The 20,748-nt window shown below is 47.6% G+C and overlaps 1 protein-coding gene across 2 annotated transcripts in view; it reads left to right on the forward strand.

Moving 5' to 3' along the window:
• VSTM4 (V-set and transmembrane domain containing 4) overlaps positions 1-20,748 on the forward strand; it is a 95,638-nt gene that overhangs the window by 14,025 nt on the left and 60,865 nt on the right. Inside the window, exon 3 of one of the 2 annotated variants that reach the window (XM_032837823.1) lies at positions 14,448-14,516. The exons of the other annotated variant lie outside the window; for it this stretch is intronic. Coding sequence (XP_032693714.1) covers positions 14,448-14,516 — 69 coding nt within the window. The remainder of the gene's footprint in view (positions 1-14,447; positions 14,517-20,748) is intronic. 2 annotated transcript variants of the gene reach the window in all.

The following is a 20,748-nucleotide window of genomic DNA, read 5'->3' on the forward strand; positions in this document are numbered from 1 at the left end:
ATTCTGTATGATATGATAATGGTGAACATGTGTCATTATTAATTTGTCCAAACCTATAGAACGTACCACACCAAGAGTGAACCCTAAGGTAAATGATGTACTCTGGGTCATTATGACGTGTCATTGTAGTTTCATCTGTAGTACCGAATGCATCCCTCTGGTGGGGGTGTTCACAGTGGGGGAGGATGTGCGTATGTAGGGGCTGGAGGTATGGGAGATCTCTGTACCCTCCCCTCAATTTTGCTCTGAACCTAAAACTGCTCTAAAAAAATTAGTCTTTTTTTTTTTTTTTTTAAGATTTGATTTATTTATTTGACAGAGAGAGATCGCAAGTAGGCAGAGGGGCAGGCAGAGGCAGAGAGAGGGGGAAGCAGGCCCCCCGCCGAGCAGACAGCCTGACTCGGGGCTTAATCCCAGGACTCCGGGATCACGACCCGAGCGGAAGGCAGAGGCCCAACCCACTGAGCCACCCAGCCGCCCCTAAAAAAATTAGTCTTAATAATAATAATAAAAAAAATCCATCCTAGAAACTTGTCAGAGATAGCCTAAAGTTTTGAAAACCAACTACTTTCTTACTCTTTTTTTTTTTTTTTTTTTTTTTAGCCAAGGTGTTATTGACTTTAGGATTCTCTGACCCTCCCAGGTAGAAAGAGACACAGGCCAGGGTTGATGTGGACAGCCTTTACTGCAAGCTCAGGCCTGGGCATGAGGGAGACAGCCTTAGTGAAAGGGATACCAGACTCCTCCCTGAGCAAGGGCTGGGCAAGTGTTTGAAGGAGTTGAGGCAGGAAAGGAGTGACGTCATGTATATATGTCGCACGTAAAGGTAGGGAAATACAGGGACTTGGGTGCGCAGGTGCAGCTGACAACATTTTATTTGCATGTTAAGTCTCTATCCCTGACTATGATTTTTAGCATTATAACAAGAGGAAAAAGTCGAAAGGTCAGGGCTGGGGTCCACTGTGGCTCTGATTGGTCTAGTCTCGTGTTTGTAGGAGCAAACTTGTTGTAAGTTGCAACCTGGAGCTTGTTTCAAGTTTGTGGCTTCTGGCTTCCCGATTCAATGCAGCACCTTCAAGGTAGGTCAGAGAAAGAGATTATCGGAGGGGGCTGAGGTTTTCTGCAAGTTCCTGGTCTGTAAAAGTCGTGCCTCAAAGAGATAACAAACGGGCAGGTGGATATTCAAAGAGCTTTTCATTTTTAAACACCGCAGTTGTAAGGAGATTAGGGCCTAAGGCAACTTCATCCCATCATATGCTTTTCTAGGCAGGTGCCTCAGAATTCCTGTCTCAAAGCCTCTAGCGTTCTCCAGGACATCAGACTTTTCCTTAGTTGGAGTTCTTTCTGACCTGGGAGTGATCACCACATACAAAAGATCACATGTTGCTGTCCTCTGAGGAGGAAAGGATGGAAATATTGCTAGTGGGCCTACTGGTTGGAAAGGTCATTACTGGGAAAGCTCACTTGCCAGCTTGTTGAATACGTGAAACTCCTGGATATCATGGCACCACAACTAAATTTTCATGAATGCTGATTGAAGTCTAGCGTCTTTAAATTGTTTATATGTGTTATAGTGGAGTCAAGGGTGTGATCCTACATCAGTCTTTATCACTTATGCTTTGATCTAATTTGCTGAAGGGGAGGAGGGATGCACTTACAAGGGGTGTTCAGGGAATTGTACATAAACCACAACCTGTCACATCCCTGCTGTGTCCCTGACATGGTGGCTCCTTACAAAGTCCGGCTCGCTATCCATGTGCTTATAAAATGCTTTATAAATGTCATGCCAAGTAATAAAAGGAACAAAAAGCCCAAGACCAAACCAAACCAGTGCATCCCAATACCTGCGGTATTATTTGTTTACTTTGCTCTCTATTTTTTTGAGTTTCCCCCAATTTGGGGTGAGTCCTTGAGCATGTGTATGAAAAAAAAAAATAAATAGCAAGTTATTGGGAAAAAATCTGCACTAACATAAGGATTTGTCATGGCAATTTCCCCCGGAGACATCGCTGAAAATGTGTGGCTAAGAAATATAAGTTCTATGAATTTGAGGCAAAGCATGACTTGCCATTTTATGTTTTAACTGTGCATGTCAGTAAAACGTGATGGAGAAGTGTGGATTTTGAAGAATAGGGAATTGACAAATCGGGGCTTAACTGCAAATCATGTCTGTGTGAGATTGTGGGAGGGAGGGCTTCTGACTATAGGGTTGGGTGCTGAGTGGCACAAAATGAAATGATAAATAATGAAAACTGAAAATGTGTGACCCTCTAGAGGACCAAGGAGCCATGCTCAGTTTATTTTGGAGAAGTTGTCCTATCAGATGAACCTGACGGTGTTATTTTTATTACACAGAGGTAGAAGGAAAGGTAAGGAATGTTATGCACGAAGACCTGCGGGCAGAAAAAATGGATCAAAAAGTCCCAAGTGACACAGGGAACTGGAACCCTTTGGAGAAGCCAATATCTGGAAATCAGGAGGGCCAATGTTAGGTCTGATTTCACTTAATTGTTTGATCAACGACATTGAAAAAGGCACACATGGCACCCTAATGAACTTCACAGAAAATGCAAAATTGGGAAATGTTTTTCATGTCAGTGAGGAGTAAAAACATAATAAAAACGAATATGGAGAGGTCAGAAATACAGGCGGGAAATAACAGCATGAGATTCCGTTTGGAAAAGGGCAGAGCAATGCACGCAGGGAAAGCGCTGCCCAGGCACGGTGGGATGGTCCACGAGAGGCCGAGAGGCTGTCTCTGCTATAGGACCTTGGTGACAGGGGCCGCGAATGAGCCCCGTGTCTGCAGGGCCACGCTGCAGGGCTGACACCGAAATGATTTCCGTCCATGTGCAGACTGGCCCGGTGTCCCCGCGAAGGAAGGTGGCTGTGTCGTGTGCGCTGCGCTGGTGAGACTAATGGGGACTCCAACAGTCCGTTTGGGGAACCTCATTTCCAGAAAGATTGACTCAAAGTAGAGGAGAGGGGCGAGTGTGATGAGGACATGAGCGGCGGCCTCCAGAGATGCGATCTGTTCGGCGGAGGAAGCTTTGCTGGGCTCAGTGAACACACTGCCTCGGGGAATCACGCGTGGGCTGCGGTGCTCAGTGGCACTGGGTGGGCTCCTTTATCCCTTCACTTGGTGGGCGTTTTATTGAGTCCCTGCCCTGCTGGAAACTTGGGACATATGGGTATATCTGGGTAGATCGGTCTGTAGGGGTGGCTGATACACAAACAGGATGTTAGAGGGTAACGTATGTGCAATGAACACGGTGTGCACGGGGCATTCATTCAACACACGGGAGCGCCCCCAAGGATGGGGGAGAAGGCAGGGCCATTTCTGCAGCGGTAAATGGGAGGAGGCAGCATCTCAGCGTGTGGGCCTGCTATCACTGTGGGTCTGGAGTCTGAGCTGGGGCGAGGCAGCTGTGGATAACTGGGGGAGTCAGGCAGGGCTGAAGGTGGAGGGGCTTGTCCTGAATATTAAGGAATTTACACTTGATTTTGTAGGCTGTTCTTCTCAATCTCCTCTAAATGATAAGAATCACCGGGGCTACTGGTAACAATCCCAAGATTCCCAAGCATCTGCCCCCGGGGATTCCAGTCTACTAGGCCTGGGATGGGATTTGAATATTTAACATGAAGTTTAGGTGATTTGATCATCAGGCAGTTTGGGGGAATCTCTGCTTTAGCCCTCGGAAAACCCCAGAAAGTATTAGAACCTTCTGACAGATCCCTGTGTTGGCTGGTCAGGGCATGGATTTGGGGAACCAGACTAGAGGATGAGGAGGCAGCCTTTTGTAGCTGCCCAGGCTTGGAATGATAGAGGACCACATTTGACAGGAGGAATGGAGGGACGTGGAGAGGTCAGATGGGAAGTCTTTAGTAATCGACTGGGTGTGGGCAAGAAAGAGAGCTTGGGGATGGCACACAGAGGTCTATCTCAGTAGTATGAGCAGGGTGGTGCCCTCAGCTGGTCCATAGGAGGCATTTAGGTTTGAGAGTAAGATGGCTGGAGGCCACCCTGTCAGGTAAGTACACAGGCGTGAGGAGCTGAAGTCCCTATCTGATCCGGCTAGTGAGAACTGATTTCTGAGTCAGACAGCTGAAACCATGGGGGGTGGGGAGGAGGGAGAATGTCTAAAGGCAGGGGTAGGGATGGAGCCAATATTTGGGGCAACAGAAGGAGCTTGTTTGGGTTGGTGTTGATTCAAACACCTCCAGACCAGCCCATCTGGCTGTCTAGACAAAGCAGAATATTCTTAGTGGAAGGCAGCACTGGAGGGAGAAAGTACAGCAGCTTTCTGCCCCGAGACCCAGAAAGTCAGTCTGTGGGACATTGAGAGAAGCACAGTGTCTAGGTGAGGACCAGCTGCAGTCACCTCGATCCCCAGGGGCCCCGTGAGCCTTGTGTCTTCTGCTCCAATGACAGTCATGTGTAGGTAACATCTTCTTGCTCATTCATCATGAGCAGGTGAGATGCAGATGTGGGCCTCAGTGCGGGTGAGACACAATGAAGTGAAGAACAAGGTAAGGTCCTGCCCAACCCCAGGGATAGCAGGGAGGTGGAGTCCTGAGTGCCTTGTACCCAGCACTGTGATTTAAAAATGTTGCAGTTGGCCAAACAACTGATCAGATGGAAACAACAGATCAGAATGGAAATGAAAGAGTATGAGTAGAAGTTTAGGGTACTACCCAATGAGGAGATGAAGCTGCCTAGTGAGGTCTTAAGGGACAGCAAATTTAATTCCCCAGACCTCATAAAAAGTTACCCTTGATGGCTTTTCAGCCCAGTCCTGCCACCCACAGACTCAGAGGCAGACTGATACTCTGAGCCAAAATGAATCTGCCTACTTTCAGATGGAGATGTCTTCATTAACAGTGAAAACGCTAATAATAGAAGCAATTTGCAAAGGCTGTCTCCTGCAATTTAATCAGTATCTCAGTCTGACCCCAAATAACGTATTTTAATAAGCCAAATGGCTATTTGACTCAAGATTATATAAATAAGCTTTAAATGTACGGAGTGAACTAAGCAAATGGAAAACTCTGTTACCCTAAAAGTATTAGGGGGCAAAGATGAAATTACAATTTCTTATTTGACTAGTTAACCCCAAAATGTTAGAGGGAATTTAATAATTGGATCTGAAAGTACTACCACAGGGAACCCATATTTCAAGTATCAGGGGAAGAAATTAAATAATTCCTTTTTCACTGGAGACACGGAGCAGATAATTAGGAGTGAGATTTACTAAACATTTAGTGCTACTGCTTAATTAAGCAAGCACATATCAAGATGTTGAAAGTGTCAACAGGTCCAGATCCTCAAAGGGGACAAATTGACAACAGGAGTGTAATTTAAACTACGCTTTAAACAATTCTTCAGTGTGCCTACCCTCACTCCGACTGCCATGGTCTTGGAAGAATTTAAGAGACTGAAATCAAACTGAACACACACGTAGTAAGCCCCGGGTTATGAGCCCGTTATCGTTGTGTCTACCTTAAAGAGAGGGATGGGTGGGGAGGTCTGATCCCCTTCTCTGGGCCCCAGCCTCGCCATCTGGAGGAGGAACATGTAGATAAGAGCATGGATCTGAGAGAGGTTATGGAGATAGCTAAGAAAAAGTGTGAACAGGCCATAGACGAGGGTGACACTGGCATGGGAGTAAAGGAGAGACAAGGATATATTCTCAGGGGAAATGAGGAGGTCACCTGAAGGTTGTAGGATTCTACTGCACCACAGGGTGAGGGGAGCCAGGACAGCTGTGGTCCATGCCATGTCAAGAGACAAAACAGGCTGAGCAAAGGTTGACAGGAGGGAAGAGGAGTATGCAGACGACTTGCTAGAGCTGGCTGCATGTCTGTGGTTGGTGAGGGCCAGACGGGGGGCGCGGGGGGGTGGTCGTGGTAAGAGCCGAGGTTGGCATGGTGGACCTAGCTAGGGATAACTTCGATTCCAGGGACGCTGCCAGATTCTTCTGAAATGCATCCTCATACCTGACACAGGGCATGGTACACAGAAAGGCTCAGTGATTGTATTTTGGCGGGGGGTGGGGGTGGGGAGAGGGTGGGGAAGAAAGAAAGAATGAGTGACCCAGGCTTTTTGGTAAAATGCCATTTTAATGAACGGCAACAAGGAGTGGAAGGTGGAAGCGAGCAAGTATGAAGACCTGGCCTTGTATCTGGAGCGCCAATTCCCAAGCCCTACATTTCAGCGTTTCCTAATGGCTTTTGGGGTCATACACTGGGCCTTTGTATTCCGTAGCAGATTCCATCTCCCAAGGCGACCTTCTTTTCCAACTGCCTTGTCATAATGGGAAGTCTATTTAATCCGGGTCTTCGTTTGTTGGCTTGTTTGCTCTTTTGCTTTCCTTTGTGTTTTAGAATTTGTCTTACAGTGGACGCGAAAGAAAAGCATGGCTTGAAATAGACGTAACTGGAACTTTTCCGTTTCTCATCAGCTGCTCCCTGTAGGTCACTCAGAGGTCTTACTCACATGCATGGCTTTGTCGGAGCCCCAAGAGAGACTGCCTTTGGCCTGAATCTTGGAGACACAAGGGGGAAATGAAGCAATAGGCGAACTTCCGAAGGTCAGAGACAGAGAAAGTCTCTGTGTGTCCCTGGGGCTGCCCCTGCCTTCCCTGAGAACGCTGATCCAGTTATAAATCGTGGCGACACAGCTACATTTTTAACAGTTTTTTTCCTTGGGAAACTGTCCCTCATTGAATAAGAAGGGACCATGAACTGAGTGTATGCATTTTTGAATTTGCAGCAAAAGTGTTGCCGCCTCTTTATTTTCTTTAAGGATCTTTCTTTCTTTCTTTCTTTCTTTCTTTCTTTCTTTCTTTCTTTCTTTCTTTCTTTTTAGATTTTATTTATTTATTTGACAGAGATCACAAGTAGGCAGAGAGGCAGGCAGAGAGAGAGGGGAGGTGTAAGCTGGCTCCCTGCCGAGCAGAGAGCCCAATGCGGGGGCTCGATCCCAGAACCCTGGGATCATGACCTGAGCCGAAGGCAGAGGCTTTAACCTATTGAGCCACCCAGGTGCTCCTAAGGATCTTTCTTTGTGTGTATTTCATATCACCAACCTCTTCTGGTCTCCCCTGATTTTCCCTCTTATTGATCTGTGCAAGATGCTGCTTAAGGAGACTGAGGCAGGGCAGTGTCTGCTGTGTGGATTCCTGCAGCCCTTGGGTGCCAGTCAGCGAGATCTACATGCCAGGGACCAGGGTTTTCAGTGGCTGTCCCTCTCCTTTCAGTTTCAGTGAGCTTAAAAATTGCCTTCTGCTTAAGATCTTGGGTCTTTCTGCCTCCATTCTGTAACGAACTAAGAACTCAGAGGCCATAGGATTAATCACAGCAGACACACAGTACGTAACTCCTGGGCCCAAACTTTGCAGAGAAGTCAGGCTTAATGGCCCGGTGTACGGTTGCATTCCCATTGCTTTGGGGGCAGGGCTTCCAGACGAAGGGAGGTGACTGGGTAGGATGGGTCCCTCCCTGGCCTCTCTTCCTAGCCTTCCAGAATGTAACAGTGTCTTCATCCCAGGACCAAGTTCCTTTCGGGAGGTCTTGACCCACCGATACCAGTGCTCATGCTAATTCCATTCATTTGTTCGTTCAAAGTAACCGTGACTTACAGTGGGCCCAGAAGGATTCTGAGAAGTGAGGAAGACAGGTGCAGCCCAGCAGTCACCTTCCCGTCAGCTGGGGGCGGTGGATAACAAGATGAAGGCGTGGGGCCCAGTGATGCTTTCTAAGGCAGCACGGTGCGCAGGGAGGGAGAGCATGAACTACCAGGTCACCGTTGGAGCACGGTGTCCCTCGCTCACATTCTCTCCAGTTTCCAAGTCTGAGTCAGCCATCTGGGGAGACACATTAGTCGTTGCAGATGGTCTGTTCTTTAGAAAGTAACTTCCTTGAAAACTGTGTTCTTTTGTCCTGATGCTATTTAAAGGGGCCTGTTTGGAGTTTTTGGTAAACAACACTCATGTGATAGGCTTACTCCTTAGGTTTTGCTGTTACTTTTCTTTATCCTAGATGAAAGGGAGAGAGGCATTATTTGAGTTTCGAGCTCCAGACCGTGCCCTGGACTGGACGAGCGATGGAGGCCCCGGGTCTGGCTCCTGGTGACTTGAATCCCCTCTCCCACGTCTCCTTGGACTCTGTGCTCACCTCTCTACTCAGAGCGTGCGAGGCAGGGCTTCTCTAAGCGGAATCCCGAGACCCCGAGCCTCGGACTTTCCTGAATGACGTGCTCCCCAGTTGTGCAAATTCCTAAGCCTGCCCCAAATTTCTCATCAGAAGATCAGGGATGATGCCTGGGAATGTTCATTTTAGCAAGAGTCCCAGTGAATTCCCCTACACACCAAAGTTTTAGAAATCGTGGTCTTTGGGCACTAAATAAAGGTAACATTCTCTATGATTAAAATCTGTGCATGTAATCTGAGAGGATACTTAAGCCCAGCCTGAAGAACAGTGGGACTAGAAAGGCGAAGGTATGTCTCTTGAACTCAGGCTGGCCTGTGCCGTGTCTCTGCAGCCTTCTCAGTCCTCTGGCTGAGCCGGGGACCCTTCTACACTCCTCTGCATTCCAGAAGGCCTTCCTTATCAGAAACGTGCTGTGCACCTTCCTTTGGATATAACCCATGGTTCCAATTTAAGCTGCTTTAATTGTAGGATCTTTTGTTAAAGGAACTGGGGACACAGGGAGAGCAGATGAGAAAGAGTTTTGGAAGAAAAGGAGCCTTTCCAAGGCCCCTAAAAATTGTCAGCCATCTGTTCTATGGATGATGGGGTCAGCGCAGGTCCAGAGAAGGGTGTCAGTATGATCTGTGAAAAGAAGACCAGGAGGGGAATGGGAGCCCCTCAGCTGGGAGGGCATTGTCTCAGGGGCTCGGGGACACAGTCTGCCACAGCCTGTGAAACCGTCCTCCCCAGGGGAGTTGGCAGGACATTCTGTCCAAGTTAGCAATCAAGGCTCTCAGTTTTCACACCTCTTTGAGTGATGGTTTCCCCACGGGTCTCATTGCAGGGGGCTTGACTAAGATTCTTTCTTTCCAACCTGCTTTTTCCAGACAGGAGGCTGATAGGATCAGTTTGTCGGGGTGCCTCTGGGCTGCGTTCTTCCAGACTGTTTGATCTGGCGGCCACTTCCAGCCAGTTCTTCCTGGAATGGCCAAGATAGGGTGGACTCACAACTTGCTCCTTTTGAGATTCATCTGATTTCTGCTGTCTTGGCTAGAGGCCCCCAGACAGTCTGCAGCTCTGTCATCCTGGCCCGTACTTCACAGGGAGGTCACACAGGCTCTGCCCACTGGGCACTGGGGTCCCTAGAAATTATAAAGCAGTCAGTAGGTTAGTGGATGACCTAGCTTTGAGTACTCTTGTTTTCTCTACTGTGAGCCTAAACCGATCGAAAAATGAGCCCAAGTCAGACAGAGATAAAAATGCCCACTTTATTCTGGATAAAGCTATCCTAAGAAAAGTAGTCTGGTGCTAAGGTCTAATTGGACTTCCTTTTGCTTTCCTGATCAGCTACACTGCTCCTCGGGAGCCTCCCCCAGGCCCAGCAGGGTGGCCCGGGGCTCTCCACTTCATGGCTGGAGGTAGTCCTTGCAGGTAGGATGAAAGAGGAGCATGCAGCTGAGTGGCCACAGAGCTCCCCGGGAAGCAGGGTTGGCATCACTCCCAGCAGCCGGGGTGATGAGACCTTCCCGAAGGGGCGCACACTGCCCATCCCCTCGTCAGCTGTTCGCTGAGAGCACAGTCTCAGAACGTGTACAAGACCGAGACTGCCTTCCGCAGGGTCTTGACCGCATTCCTCCACCCAGAGAGGGGCTGTGTATCAGAAGCTCTCCTGGATCAGGGACTCCTCCCCAGCCCCCTTGCCTGGGGGAGTAGGAGGGTGAGTGGATGTAGGAGGAGAGAGAGGGCCAGGCAGGGATACTCAAGTAACATGCTCCGTTCTGGGAAGGGACAGAAGTGCTATTCCTCTTCCGGACTTCAGAATCCCAGCACAGAGGATGAGCCCCCCATTCCCTTTCATGACCCTATAAGACAACCCATTGGTTAAAAGGCTGATTGAATGCATGTGAATTCCTAATCTTGGAGGGATTGCGCTGGGAACTCCCCCAATCTTAGGTAGCTATCTGGATGTGTGAGGACGTTCAGCTCCCCTGAGCTGATTGATACTTAGGAAAAGCCAGCACTTTGGGTATGAAAGCATGCTTGGTGCCTTCTTCCCAGTTATCTAGGAGTCCAGCTGGGATCACCAGGTGAGGCAAATGCAGTTGAAAGTGATAGATTTATGGAATCTTGCTTAAAAGGCTGCAGCCTTCTGATGGCTTAATTCATCCGAAGCCATTACAAATGTTGGATGATCAAGAAACTGCCATTTTATTTCTGAAAGTCTTTGATCAGGGTGAATAACCTGTGGTTGGAAAATTTGCCACTCCTTCCTTGGTGAAGCAGAATGTCTCCTTGAAGCATTTTATCCTCCGTATCTACCCTGCCGTGGCCTCTTCTACTCAGTGTCTCCAGGCTCGCTTCTCTAAATCTGTGCCCGCTCTGTGCAGCCGTGCCTTAAAGGAGGTGCACTGCTCAAGTTGCAGACCCACTTCTTGTCCACTGCAAAGCCCTTCACCCACCCATCCTGCACTGTGTTTCCTTACAGTGTCTGGGCTCAGACACAAGGTTTGACAATGTATCAAATTCACTTTGAGATAGCAGGGGATTAGCAGCTGAAACAAGATCATTATGGCAAAACCTTGGACAAATTTCTGAAGCTCTGAAGGAGTCTATGGAACAGATAAAGTTATGACCCGTGTTGCTAATCATATGCAAACAGATTTGCTGCATTTTCCCATAAAACAATTGCGCTGCAGGGAAATGAGGAACATGCATTAATTCATTGTTTAGAGCCCTGTTAGCTTAGAATCCCAGTTTGTTGGCTTTTTCAGTGCAGGTCTCTGTAAATTGGTTAGGCAGACCTTGTTATCTTGTATCCTAAGTAAGGCAAAGCCATTGTTATTGACTACAGCAAGGACCCATAATTTCTGTGGAAAAAAAAGAAAAAGAAAAAGAAAAATGAAGAAAAAGTTGTCCGAAGGTGCCTGCCTTTGCTAGGACAGTAGCAGCCCTTTTGAGCTGTAGGCATTTAGCGACAAGGACAAGGAACCTTTTCTTGGGGACCATTTGGACGACTGAAGATTCACACAGTGAAACAAAGGACTGACAACAAAGGATGGTGCTGGAATCAGGTGCAGGAATTAGAGCCGGGAAAAAAACAGACAAAAATCCCTTTTCTAATGGAGCTAACACTGTTGCGGATAAAAATGGTTCACTCCATCTTGGGCCCTGTTCTAAGCACTTCACATATATTAATGTGTTTGACTCACATGTCCTTTAAGAGCAGGCATTTGTCATCCCTGTTTGTGAAACTAAGGCGCTGGGAAATCAAGCAACTTGCCCAAGGTTACACAACCAGTAAATGGCAACTTGTTTTGTTTTGGTTTTTTGTTTGTTTTTTAACCCGAGGTTTATTAGTGCATCTCAAACTTTAAAGTTTGTATGATTGATCCAGGGTATCTGGTTTAAAAGCAGATTCTGGTCCAATAGGTCGGGCTTGGGGACCCTGGGATTTGGCACTTCTGACAAGCCCCCAGGTGACACTGCACTGCTTGGCTGTAGGCCACATTTGAAGTGGCGAGGCTCGGGATGATTATGGGCATGCTGGATCTCCTGAAAACTCAGGTCCTTGGAGATAATCTCTCTTTCCTTTCTCCTTCCTTTTGTCTCTTTATGGTTCTCCTAGCCTCTGCTCAATTTGTTGAAGTTATGAAAGCCCTTTCAAGCTAATTCAGAAGAAAGGCAAGGATAGATTTAAGGATATGGAGCTCATAAAATGCAAGGATAGCAGCCACATTACATCAGCCTTCTTGGGGCCTAGAGCTCCAGCAAGATCAAGCCCTCAGCCCCACGAGTCCTCTCACTTCATGTCCCCTTGCGGGTTCTGCCCCTGCTCCATTCCACTTGCCTGTGTTTCCAACATGGCTGCCGCCCAGAAGTCCACAGGCTCCTTCAACCCCAGGGCCCACAACAACCATTATATACTATGTTTCTTAGTTTAAATTCTTGAAGGAAGAATCTGATTGATTGCACTGGCAGTCAGCTGTGGGTGGGGAAATTAAGCAGGATGATGATGGGCAAATTATGTGACTTATTGAATATTATATACAAGACCAAGAATTCATTCCTGGAGGGCCAGACTGCTTACTTTGTGGACCCAGAAAGAAGTGATTATCCATTTATTTACTAGGCACTAACTAGCTGCCAGGCAGTCTACCAAGTGATGGGGATATAGAGATAGAAGATACATTTTAAGGAATTGAGGTTCTAATGGGAGAGTTCTTCAGTAGTGGCAGACTAGCTTATAGCAGATCAAAGTCTGCCTTCTGAGAGCAATTAGAAAGTAGAAAAAAAGAAATGTAGATTTCAGTTGTAGCAATTACACACTTATTTATCATAAATACATTTGTATTGCACAATTATATGTATTTCAGCTACCTTAATTTGTCTCTGAAGGACTATCTAAATAGAGCATAGGGAAGAGTAGTTGGTGACCCCAATTGTTGGAGACACTTAACTCTTTGAGAAATTCCGTCATACTTAAGCAGTTAAGAGAAGCTATGCAGAAAGTGTCAATCGGGATGCTTGAGAGGCAAGCAGAACTTTTGGCAATTTTAACAATTGGAAGGGCCCTGGTTGCTACTCTAGGCTTCTCACTGAGGATCCCTTAAGTAAGGGCAAGCCAGAGATAGTATAGACTATATAAAACTGAAACCCAGACTCTAGGCAGTTAAAATCCTGATTGGATTAGATGTTCTCTCTACTTTTACCAATTACCAGGAAAATTTAAAAAGTGTTTAAGATTTTATTTTTAAGTAAAAAATGTCCAAGATCTTATTTTTAAGTAAGCTTTACACCCCATGTGGGGCTTGAACTCACAACCCTGAGATCAAGAGTTGCACACTCTACCCACTGAGCCTGCCAGAGACCCCGGAAGATAAAATCTTGCTTAGTTTTCTATATAAAATGTCTGGCATTCAACTAAAAGAAAGTGCTAAGATACAGCAAGGGACATGATCAAAAGCAAAGATAGATAACGGAAACAGGTCTACGGGTGATGCAGATATGAAAGTTATCAGGCACCTGCATTAAAGTAATGTGATTAATATGGTTGCAAAATTAGGTGACAAGCTGGAGAAATTTGTTGGGAGCTGGGATTTATAAACATGAATAAATTAATTAAATATAAAAATGAATTAATAGACGATTTTATCACATGGGAAGACTGGCGATCTGCAAGATGGGTCAATAAGAAATACCCAGTATAAGGCCTAAAGAAGTAAAAAGATGAAAATTCAGATTGAAATTCATGACAATATAATACAAAAGTTTTTGGGAGGGACAGTAAATAGAGTTTCAGACGATCTCTGCCATAGGCCTTACCTCTCTGATTCAATCTCCATTCCAACCTCCTTTGTCTTTCTATTCAGGTGTTAGATTTTCTTCTCTAGAACTCTCTAGTGTGGTAGCCACAGGCCTTTTTATTTTAATTAAAATAAAATTAAAAATTCAATTCCTCAGGCCCATGTGGACCAGCCACACTTCACATTCTCAATTAGCCACGGGCGGCCATTTCTTTCATCCTGGAAAGTTCTATCAGACAGTGATCTCATTCCTTCACATTTTGCTTTTTTTGGTCAGCTTAATTTTTTTACCCATGATTAAATTACCCTTATGCATGGAACCTTTCCGTGCTTGCAGCCTCTTTTGTGGAATATTCAAAGTTTTACACTGTATGGCTCAGTTCTGTTTCCTGACTGTTGGGAACAGGCTCAGTAAGTTCAGTGATCAACTATGACTAGAAGTGAACAAAATAACCTCAAAATCAGATGCCTCCTGCTGTGTGTGACTGTCTGGCACAGAGTGGTGCTCAGAGCCCAGACCCTGGGCCATCAGATGACTTCAGGCTCCTCTGTCTAGGAGTACTTGGTAAGTGCACCATACTTAGAAAGATGTCCACTAATATGGTCAAATAAATATTTTGGTCCTTAGAATTCCCACTGGGGAACTTTGTAGTTGACAAGAATGTGGGGCAAGTGGGACTTCTACTGGGTTCAGTCCCAGCTTTGTCATTTATTGGCTTTTAAACAAAGACAACTTACTTTCCCCCCGCTGGAGCCTCCAGTGTGGTGTGTCAGGCATTGTACCTCTCCCTCATGTGTGAGTTGTGATAATTAAATGTGGTTCTGCAAATGGGAAAATTGCTTTGTAAATGTCAGGGCCGCTCACACAATATGGTATTATTTTGGATCACAGTGTGGGCCGGGTCCATAAACTACTACACTTCACGCTGTGCCATTTTTCTTTTTGTTTTACAGTGATTTCCCTCAAAGCTTCTGAAGATTCATCCTTTGAGAAAAAGAAAGAGACCTGGGCATTTTTTGAAGGTAGACCTTGCATGTTTCTTTATTATAAGATGCCCCTCACTTTTAGAGAATAAGAAAGGAATAAAATGGGAAGAAAGTGTATCCAAACTCAAGGGGGTCACCACTTGGGGTACACCAAATTGAGCACAACCAATATTGGAAGCGAAGGACTTTCTATTTCTTGTTACAAGTTAGGGGACAGGGAGATAGTTCTCAAAGCACCGTCTCCCCACGGGGTTAGTACAAGAATCTTTTATTCAGTGTGTTAGGGGCTGGGGCAGGGAGCTGCCATTGGTACGGTTGGATGAGTTGCGCATGTCTAGCGCGTCAGCACGCTAGTACATACCTCATACGTTCTAAAAAATGTCAGAACACTCTGCCCATAGGATGTGATGTTAGCATAATGAGCTAAAGGTAACTTGAGGTCCTCAGCTTCAGCCTGGCTCACCTGGCTCCCATGCGGGCTGTTAGCGGAGATACACCGAGCAGGTGGGTCTCAGGTGAAACACCTCGTTGGGCGTCTCCTAGGCTGGAACTGTTGGTTCTGTGAAACAAAACATATTCCTTCCCTGCTTTTGTCCCTTCCCTTCCCACCTTCTGCTGATAGCTTCCATCCCTCTTATTTGAGTAACTTCCTGTTGCATTCAACCAACAAAAAGGATCCTGACTTCTTAGTTGTGCTATGACATCAAGTTGTTTTCTTTATTTTTTTAATTAATTTATTTGAGAGAGAGAGAGAACAGGAGCAGAGGGAGAGGGAGAAGCAGACTCCCCACCGAGCAGGGAGCCTGATGTAGCACTTGACCCCAGGACTCTAGGATCATGATAACCGAGTGAGCCACTCAGTCGTCCCTTAAGTTGTTTTCTTATCTTTAATTTACTTAAGAGAAGGGTGGGAGGGGCCCCTGGGTGGCTCAGTCAGTTAAGCGTTGACTCTTGACTCTTTATTTCTGCTCAGGTCATGATTTCAGAGTCGTGAGATCGAGCCCCGCATTGGACTCAGCTCAGAGTCTGCTTGTCCCTCTCCCTTTCCCTCTGCCCCTCACCCACTCATGCTCTCTCTCTAAAAAAAGTACATAGAATCTTTTGAAAAACACCAAAACTATATATATAGAAAGAGTGAGAGAGAGAGAGAGAAAGAGAGTAAGGTGGGAATCCCTGTTGGTATCCGCCCATGGGTTTTGAAAGAGTAAGAGACAAAGCCCCAAGCTCCAGAATTCCTACTCCTAAGTGATTTTAGGAAGGGATCTTCAAGTACTGTACAAATGAAATGTACCCCTACTGTGGAAAATTTTATCTCCAGTTTCTTACAGAGTTTGGGATTCTAGAAATAGGTTGAGAACCTTCAGCAAGTGGTTTTCAACCCATGTTAGACTCCCTTGGGGAGCTTTAAAAACACTGATGGCTGGACCGCATCTCTGGACATTCTGATTGAACTGGAACTGGTTCAAAGCTCTCCAGGTTAAAAAAAAGGGGGGGGGCGCCTGGGTGGCTCAGTGGGTTAAGCCTCTGCCTTCAGCTCAGGTCATAATCCCAGGGTCCTGGGAATGAGCCCCACATCGGGCTCTCTGCTCAGCAGGGAGCCTGCTTCCCCCCCTCTATCTCTGCCTGCCTCTTTGCCCACTTGTGATCTCTGTCAAATAAATAAATAAAATCTTTAAAAAAAAATTAAAAAAAAAAAAAAAGCTCTCCAGGTGCTCCCAGCAGGAGCTCTGGCTGGTCCCAGGCCAGCAGCAGCAGCATTACCTGGTAGCCTGATACAAAGGCACAGTGTCGGGCCCTCCCTTCACGCATAAGATCAGAAACACTAGGGGTGGTGCCCAGAAGTCTGGGTTTTCACAAGACCTCGGCGGGGATTCTGCTGCACTCAGACTGGGGTTCAAGGGGGTTGGGCCCCTCCAGGGTACATTTGCCAGTTATGGATATATTTTTGGTTGCCACAAGTAGGCTTTCGATGCTCTTGGCTTCTACGGGGTAGAGGCCAAGGGTGCTGCTAAACGTCCTAGCAATGCCCGTGTAGGTCAGCTCTCCACAACAAGGAAGTCTCTGGCCCCAAATGTCAAGAGTTCCGAGGCTGAGAAACCCAGCCTTACTGAGAGTGAGGAGAGTTCACAGGAATTATTATCACAAAGAGGGGGAGGATTATGACCAGAAGCAATGAAAGAATGTCCTTTGTGAGTTCTGGGCAGAACCTTTGGTCAGTGAAAAACTGATGAATGTCAAAAGGTGATCAGGAAATTCTGAAGGATTACATTTAGGGAAGGCATGGCATTTATGGGTGATGAATCCCCTTGCTGAACAGATCTCGGGAGATGTGTGTGCCTTGGGGGTTCCCCTCACCTTTAGTTAGCTCACAGATGTGCTGCAAGGAGATCCAAACTCACCTCTTCCTCTTCAGATAGCCAGTTAAAAGCAGTGGGTGGAGGCACTTTCTCTCTTAGAAAAACGTAATCACAGTTGGGAACATTATTTGCAACCAGGAAGTGTCACCCAGATAGGAGACTGGGATTCACTGTTTTGCCATAAAACATTTTCTTTGTGAGACTGCTCTTTCACTTGGTAGCGATTCCTTGTATTCCCTGCCTTTTCTTTTCTTTCTTTCTTTTTTTTTTTTAAAGATTATTTACTTATTTATTTGACAGACAGAGATCACAAGTAGGCAGAGAGGCAGGCAGAGAGAGAGGAAGGGAAGCAGGCTCCCTGACGAACAGAGAGCCCGATGTGGGGCTCGATCCCAGGACCCTAAGACCATGATCTGAGCTAAAGGCAGAGGCTTTAACCCACTGAGCCACCCAGGTGTCCCCTCCACCAGCTTTTCATTCAGGGAATGCCTATTTGTTATCAAGGAGATGAAAGGAACTTTACTCCATGGAGTGAAGCAGTAGAAAAAAACAATTGATTTACTCCATGTTTTGGGGAGCTTCTCCATGACCGAGGCCCAATGGTGAGGGAGAAGTATGGAGACATCCAGGGCATCCCTAAGGTAGGTCGCTGGCAGCTGTGACATCGGGAACCTTGTTTATCAACAGATGCATAAGGATCTCCTGGGGGGTTGTTAGTGACCCGGATTCTGGGCTCCCCACTGAGAATCTGATTATTGCATTTAGGAAGGGAGCAAAACATTTGTACTGGGGCCCAGGGTGTTTCCCCAGTGCAAATGGTCTGAGGACTGTATTTAGAAATAACCGATGGTGGGGGCGGGGGCTAGCTTAGTCAGTTAAGCTTTTGTCTCAGATCATGATTTCGGGGTCCTGGGATAGAACCCCATATTGGGCTCAGCAGGGAGTCTGCTTCTCCCTCTGCCTCTGCCCCTGATATCACACACACACACACACACACACACACACACAAACACACACATTACACACACACTCTCTCTCTTTCTCTCCCTCAAACAAATGAATAAAATCTTAAAAAAAAAAAATACCTGTGGTACAAAAAACAAGACTCCATATATCTGGGAAGATTGCAGCACGTGGTCCCAATCTGCCTGGCAGCATCAACAGCATGTCTAAAACGAGCGTGTAATTGATGGTACTTGGTAATTCACATGTAGCTCTTGACTCTCAGGGTCACTCTTAACCTAGCTCTCTGCACAAAATGCATAGCCCAAGGTGGGCTTCCTTCTCCACACAGAGAATTAGGTCCCTTCAGAAAAGAGCTAGAGTCCTTGCTCTGTCTAATGCCGCAGAGCAGCTGTTTCCAGAGCCTTCTTTCCCTGTGATTCCAGCAGCAGTGGCCTTGTGTTTTGCTTTCTTAACCCAGCCATGGTGTCAGTGAGGCCAGGGGTACAGATGAAACTCCCTGGCGCCTGATGCTGGGCCTTTGCCCTTTTGTTCCTGGATGGGAGAGCTGATGAGGGATGGCCGTCTCCTGGGGCTCTCCGCTCAGTGGGCCACATGGCCGCAGCACAAATCCCAGCATTGTCAGAGCGCTTGGTGAAATGCGGCAGTGAGTTAAAATCCCTCAGGGCTGGGGCTCAGGTTGGCTGCCCAGATCCGAGATCCTGGCGTTCGCATTTTCCCTGGAAGAGTAGAGGACGGACATGGACTTTCTGGAGTCAGCGGTCTGGGAGAGTGGCTTCCTTCACTGCGCGGAGACATGCTGGGGCCGCTGGGTTTCAGAGAGGCAGAATATCCCAGCTGGCCTCCGGGTTGCCCAGCAACAGGTGCTGCTTGCCTGTGGCCGGGGCCTCTCTGCTGGGCCTGCCCTGCGGTGGCTTGGTGTTCTGGGAGCGGGGGGATCTGGCACTAGCTCTCTGTGCCCCCACCCCACCCTCCACCTCCCTGCCGCGTGAATGTCCCTCCAGCCTGCCAGCCCCGCCATCTGCTTCGGGGAGGCCTGGGCTGGGCAGGAGGGACATTTTCTGCATGGCAGCTTGCAACGGAGCCTAAAAATGACATCGGTGCCTTTGAAAGTCTGGTGGCAGAAGACAAAGCTGCACACGAGTTTGAGGGACGTAGATTTTTAGAATGGTTTTGAGGGCGCAGGTACACGTGGTGTTTGGAAAGCTAACCCCAGGTTCAGTTCAGTGCAGATGTTTTGTTCGATTTGGATCTGAAGGCTGTGGATCCAGCCTCCAGACAAGGATTGTTTGGCCCGGTCTGGTCTGGGTTTTAAAACCTTTGAGCCCACATTTATAATTAGAGAGGTGTGTACGAGGAAGTTAAGGGAAAGTGGGAGATAAGGTAGCACAGGCTGGGCTTCCGGGCGGAGGACAGCTGTCCTGAGCACAGTGGCCGCCGCCTGTGTGGGGCACAGCCCAGCTTTGCTGTTGCTAGCCCAGTGGCAAGGCGGTGCTCCATCTATGTGTTTGTGACCCTGGCTGAAAGGGCTCAGCGTTTTATCTGTTTGCAGAGAAAACTGGGGGCGGTGGTTTCAGTGTTTTGAGTAGATAAAACGGGGCATTGTCTTTATGCAGCAAAAGGAACTCTCGGAAGAGAGGGAAAAATCGGAACTCTGGTGTCTTGGGTGCTACCCCATCCAGAGAAACTCAGATGTTCTGTTTGAGCTTTTCTCCTCCTGCAAGGTGACACTTGCTCACGTTCCTGGAGCTTCAGGAATGCAACAGAGAGAAGGTGTGATTGCTCCTGAGGCTGTGGGTACGCACACACAGGCAGCCCGTGCCTGCCGGCCAGTGTCCCCAACCCATGGGTCTGCGTGTTTGGCGGTATAGCTGAGCCTTCCGGACTGGCCAGATGTTTTATGTCTGCAGCCAGGGCTGCCTGGGGAGAGCCTCCTCTGTGCCACGTGGTAGAGGCTGTGATCTGAAACCAGAACTCGGGTCTCTCAGAGCCCCTCGCCTCCTGCTGGGGCAGAGCGGGCCACAGATGTCTACAGCGTGCTTCTGGGGACGCTTGTGGGAGATTCTCACCACGACCTTGTCCCTGCTTGATTGCTACAGTTTCCAAACCAAGGAAGGGGCTCCAGTGAAGAGGGGGCTCGTGGTGGATGCTGCCCTGCTCCAGTGATCCAGAAACTTCATTCAGTGAGATGGTTTGTCTCTCCAACGAAGGATGAGACTGAAGCCGGATCGCCCTTGCCTTTTTGGTCCTGAGGCCCGCATCTTTGGAGTCTGTCGAGGTGGATGCTGTGTCCTCTTGCCCCACATCTGTGTGCCTGGCAATGGGGCTGAATTATTTGCCATCCTCTCATGCCAGAAATGACTACACAGTCCTGGTCCCTGAGCAGTTTGCTTAACCCCTGTAAATCCGGGACTGGCTGTGTGCTCTCCGTGTTCTGGCCCACCCTGCATCCTGTCATGAATCCTGGTCTGTGACCCCTGCTCTAGCTCTCAGAATTTCATTGTTTGAATGGAGACCTGAGCCCCTAACTCTGACCACTCAGAGCTCTCACCGAGTGAATCTGCAAAGCCCACGCGTCTGAGACAAGGTGTCTATACAGAAAGGCAGTTTTGATTTTTGTTGTAGGAGAGGGTTTCCACTATCTCTGTCTCAAACTCCTCACATGCCACTGAACTCCTTGACCCCTGTCATCAGGCTCAGCCCGTACCCTCCCACTGAACTGGCTTTCCCCCAGGACTTTTCCAGTAACTTCCAAGGAGGAAAACCCAGTAGATGTTTTCCAGCAGCACCTGCTGCTATTAAAGAACCTTTAACATCTACTCACTTGGCTTCTAGAACTCTCAACTTCAGTTTTCCTCTGCTTCTGTGACTGGCTCCCAGCTCCTTCTGCAGCAGACTCTTTCTACCCAACTTCCTGCTCCCTTAAATATTAGGGCAGGTGTTCCCTT

This window comes from Lontra canadensis, unplaced genomic scaffold (genome assembly GCF_010015895.1).
Source record: "Lontra canadensis isolate GAN:19392208 unplaced genomic scaffold, GSC_riverotter_1.0 scaffold3, whole genome shotgun sequence".
Taxonomy (NCBI): Eukaryota; Metazoa; Chordata; class Mammalia; order Carnivora; family Mustelidae; genus Lontra; species Lontra canadensis.